The sequence below is a fragment of the Etheostoma spectabile genome, chromosome 14 (genome assembly GCF_008692095.1).
Source record: "Etheostoma spectabile isolate EspeVRDwgs_2016 chromosome 14, UIUC_Espe_1.0, whole genome shotgun sequence".
Lineage (NCBI taxonomy): Eukaryota > Metazoa > Chordata > Actinopteri > Perciformes > Percidae > Etheostoma > Etheostoma spectabile.
Window position 1 is genome coordinate 1,503,401 of NC_045746.1, and position 5,063 is coordinate 1,508,463.

The window sequence follows — 5,063 nt, forward strand, 5'->3', positions numbered from 1 at the left end:
ACACACACACACACACACACACACACACACACACACACACACACACACTCATATCAGAATTCCCAGCCAATTCTTACCAATCTGGCCCATTGGCTTGCTATTTGTTGTTGTTTGATAAAAGCTGTGAGTAGTCATGAGGTTTTGGGGTGGGATGGCCAGTTAGTCGAAATGATAAAATGGGTCAACAAATTCCCAGGTACTAGAAATCTGAGAGCGCTTGTTTATTTACTGCATTTCTAACATATTGGCTCTTTTTTCTGTCCAATCATCACTGTCTTTTGACTGTAAATATGTTCCATCTTCTGGTTAGCCCAGTAAGTTGAAAGTTTGTTTGGTCAAGAGCTATCAAAAGAGGAGAGCAATGAACATAAACATAACAGAAACATAAGCAGAAACAACTGTATGCAATCTAACTTGGATGCGTATCCAACACCCCTTCACCACACCAATACATTCCACAACAGTACTGAACATGATGACCATGCCCCTCCAGAGGCTTTAATGTGTATACCATGGAATATTTTTTTCTCCGTTCTCCCCATCCTCTTCGGCTCACCCACATACACACTCAGGCTCCTTTCTTTGCTTGCGAGTGGGAGATGCTGTGTAATAAGAGAGTGAGTGCCGAAACCTTTCACAAAGGCCTACAGTGAGTGGACAATGAGCCTCAGGGAGAACACAGGCTATTGTGAAGGCTAAAATGGGGTGACCCAACTCTCAATCACGCTGGCTTTCCGTCCCCCTCTGCTCTACATTTTCTCCTCCGCCCTTTTTCTCGAGGCTCAAGGTCTCCCTCTCTCAATCTCTGGCTCATGCTCACTCATTTTCTTTGTTCGGTGTTATTAGGCCTTTCTCTTTATGCTCCAACCATTTCTAATCTTGTTTTCACACTTTTTTTTTTTTTATTAATAGCTGTGATTTTACTTCTTCCTCTATCAGAACTGTACAATTCCGCTCTCTTGTCTTTTTGTCTTTTTGATTCTTCTAGCCTGAAAAGTACAACCACGTTCTCCCCCTTCGCTATCCCTCCCTCATTTTGCTTTTGATTTCATTCCATCCCATCTCTCTTCATCTCTCCCTTCCAGCTGTGACAGAGGATGATAAGCCCCCCTATACTATCCTGTGTGCGCAAGCTGCCCTAGACAAGTGCTGCAGTGTGGAGGGAGTAGGGGTGGGGGCTGGGTGTGGGGACCTCAGAGAAATGGATTTAATCTGAATTACTCGAGCTGAAACCCCAGCTGTGTGTATGTGTAGGCAGCTTGGTTTATGTGTGGTTTGTTGTGTGTGTACATGCATGTGTGCGCAGCAGAGAGGGTGGTGGGCGGGGCCACAAATGTAGAGCTCTAGCAATTTGAATTATTCTGGATTAGGACATCTGCTGTGCAATTCTAAAATGACCCGTAGATGTATGCTACTGCGTGTGTATTAAGTGTAAAACTGTAATGTAGACTTCTACACATGAAGGGTGTGTACATGCATTTTGGTTTTGTATTTGGCTGTGTATTCTGTCTATGTGCATATGTAAGCACATGCATACACTCATGTATAAACTCCACCTCTTTTCTGCTCCGTACCAGGCTGGCCCTTTGCCCTGGTAAGGGGGAGCAGAGAAGGGGGAGTTTGGCTGTTACAGGGTAGTTCTATGCTACTGCCAGTTCTCCTCCCATCCTACAGCCACGTTGTGTCCTGCTTTAGCCACTTGTCGGCCCTTCTCCAGGTCTAATCCCGGCCCGTTTTACATCTAGCATCCAAGTAAAGAAAGAGAGAATTTTATTGTACAAAAGCTACTGTAAATTTGTGTAAAATTTTGAATTTTAATTGAATGCACTTTTCCAAAATAAACATTTTCTTTTTTCAAAAAATTACTATTACTATAGCTGTGCTCTCTTAGTCTAAGTTTGGACACATTCTCTGGGGTTGTTGAAGTGCATTTTGAAAAATGTGGGAAATTATTAGGCTAATTAAAATATAAATAGCAGAGCGGCCTTGTGGGAAAGTCTCCAGCAAATCTGGCTTGTCACAATGGCTTGTTGAAAGCACTGAACATCACAGTTTAATACTATTTAATTTTACAATATATGGTATGGCTTTCTACTTCTGCATTACTACAAAAGGAAAATACTTTACCTTTTTTATATGTTAATTTAATGTTTTTCAGGGTTTATTAATCTGTTATCGTGCCTACCATGATATGTTTTGTGTAAGAACTTGTGGAAGGTCAATGGTAAAAAAACGAGTGCCTCTTTTTCTCCTCTGTAACAGAAACCTGTTGAACCTGTTTCACCCCTAGGACAGGTGCAAACCCCAAGGGTGTATGTCTGTGGGTATTTATTGTAGAGACAAAGTTACAGGAAGTGAAAATATATTTGCCTTTACCTGCGTTGGACCTTGCATATTACTTGTGGGAACACAAATCTTAATTCATTTTTCTTTTTCTTCTTTTCACGTAAAGGAAACAATGAGGCCCTCAGAAAACACCAGCCCCTCCACTAACTGCTCAGAGGAAGACTACCGCAACAAGCCCAATGAGAACTCCTACTGTTACCAGCTTCTCCAGGAGCTGGACAAGCAACGCAAAAGTGGCATCCTCTGTGACGTCAACATAGTCGTCTCGGGCCAGGTGTTTCGTGCACACAAGAACATCCTGGTGGCGGGCAGCCGCTATTTCAAAACCCTCTACTGTCTGAGTAAGAGTGAGGACCAGGACCAGGCCACGGTCACACACCTGGATGTTGCTGCTGTGCAGGGTGTCTCTGTTATCCTCGACTTTCTCTACTCTGGGAATCTGCTGCTCACAAGCCAAAATGCCATTGAGGTGATGTCTGTCGCTAGTTACCTCCAGATGACAGAGGTTGTACATTCATGTAGGGCTTTTATAAAGGATGCCCTGAATATCAGCATCAAGCAGGAGGCTCCGGATTCAGTGGTGGTGGACTACAACAAGAGGCAGACGTTGTCCAAAGAAGGGTCGAGGGGGCTGGATCGCAAGCCAAGCAACTTCTGGGCCACGAGCATCCTGTCAAAGCTGTCGATCAAGGCCAGCAACAATCAAGGAAAGGAAGCAGTGGAGGAAGAAGACGAAGGGGCCAGGGTGAAGGAGGAGACCAGCGATATAGAGGTGACAGTGGTTGGGGGTGCGGGCTGTGCCCTGGTGACCCCAGGAGCCTCTGGTAACTGGACCCACCACCACGACAACTCGTCTGATTCAGCAGAGACCAATGAAACACGGTCGGCGAGTGGCCAGATGCAGGTATTCGTCTGGAACGAGCCAGCCACAGGTGGCGCTGCAGCAGCACCTGCAGCAATAAAGCAAGAAGCACGGGATGCTGCGGCAGGAAGCGGCCGGAGGAAAAAACAGACCACCACACGCCGTTTTGTGTACAACTTTCCACCAGAGCCTGAAGAGGGATTTGACGAGGGGATGTTCATCCAGCCCTCGGCCTCCTACCCCAGAGAGGACTTCTCCTCCCTCTCCGAAAATGCTGGTATGACACTCATTTGTACCTCTAAACACACTTCACACACTTGCCACCCATAGTCCTTCCCCCTATAATATAGAAATGGCTTTCACTGCTAACTCATGAATTTCTTATTCCTATTAGTCACACTGTATACTCACTGTAAGTAAAAGGAAGCGGCTCAATTTTTAAGGTAGAGAGGCGCACGCAGAATTTCTTCTGTGACATATAATCACTTCAATGTAAAATCTGCATGTATATAGAAATAAACATTTTCCTACACAATATATGGAAAGCTCTTTTAGGAGCATTTTTGGAGCATTCTTATAAAATTCTTCATTGGTAAGAATATCCTAAAGGAATCACATTAATGTGAAAGAAATGCAGAATAAATCATCAACCTTTTAAAAAGTTGGAATTTACAATATACGTCATAAGTAATTAAAATGACATTCTGTAGGTTTGAACAATGCTTGTCCCCACAGCATGCATGTGTAATGATTAACCCACCAGGCGGTCAGTGGGACTGAAGAGGATAACCCTGATAGGTCACATGGCTTCAGTATTTGATCCTCTTTTTGTGGTCTTCTAGCCTGTAAAACCTTAGTACTGGATATTAGCACCTGTATTACTTGGGGGCAGCATTTCCTCATTAATATAAATAATCGGCCACCATATAGTGACGTATTTAATCATGTCACAACGATGATTAACTAGTCAATGCTAATAAGCTAAGCTATAGCCGCTTGCAGCGGGAAACGCAGGCATGATCACTAGTTTACATGATCCAATTATTCTTATTCTTTTCTTATTCTTTATTTTATGAAGGAAAACACATTTAACATTTACAATTAACATTTCTGTAAATGTGTTAGCCAGCCGCCTAATTTTCAGCAGTCCTTTGGCCAGATGGTTTTAGACCAGAGCAACAAGAAAATTATTGATCGCACCTCACAAAAACTATGGATTTTCAGCTTTCCATCAATATCCTGCTGTGAAACCTAACAGAATATTTGCTTTTCAAGCTTTTAACCTGCTGTGCACAGCCAATAAGTGAGTCACTCCCAGCCATGATCTCCACTAATCACTCCAAAGCGAGGGGCTTGTGAAAGTTACGCCCACCTGGAGTGCTTTGTGTTCCAACATTGCTGCTGAGACTTGTTTTAAAGAAAAGATAAGGGGTTTTATGTAACGCAATGCTGTTGAAGCAATTTAATTGTTCAGATCAATATGCTATGTTTTATGGAGGAAACTAATGAAATGTTACTATTTAAAGTGAGTTGGAGAGAGAATTAACTATCCTAACAAAACGCCTACTGCTGTGGTTGGCAACAACATTACATCCCTATGAACCTTCGCTCATTCAATCAATTTTTCAATCTTGCTTGATAAAACTTTCATCTTCTCCCTTTCTCTTTACCCTTTGATACTTTCCCCTTTCTGTCTCTTAATCTATCCATCGCTCCATCCATCCGGTCCACATACAGGGTAGAGTTCTTAGTAATCTCTTTTTTTCAGCTGCAGCCTTCTCCTTCTGTTGGCCCCATTAAGCTTTGCACTCAATGTAACCATAATGATATCACATATTAAGTGGAGTGGTGTTGG

General features: G+C 43.0%; 2 protein-coding genes across 4 annotated transcripts in view; one reads left to right on the forward strand and one right to left on the reverse strand.

Annotated features, from left to right (window-relative positions):
* Positions 1-49, reverse strand: part of tpd52 (tumor protein D52) — a 25,062-nt gene extending 25,013 nt beyond the window's left edge. Inside the window, exon 1 of one of the 2 annotated variants that reach the window (XM_032534892.1) lies at positions 29-49. The gene's annotated coding sequence lies outside the window, so the exon portion shown is untranslated. The remainder of the gene's footprint in view (positions 1-28) is intronic. The other variant, XM_032534893.1, reaches the window with a different exon arrangement.
* zbtb10 (zinc finger and BTB domain containing 10) overlaps positions 1-5,063 on the forward strand; it is a 20,375-nt gene that overhangs the window by 4,617 nt on the left and 10,695 nt on the right. For both annotated transcript variants that reach the window (XM_032534891.1, XM_032534890.1), the window contains exon 2: positions 2,453-3,485. In XM_032534891.1, coding sequence (XP_032390782.1) covers positions 2,453-3,485 — 1,033 coding nt within the window. The remainder of the gene's footprint in view (positions 1-2,452; positions 3,486-5,063) is intronic.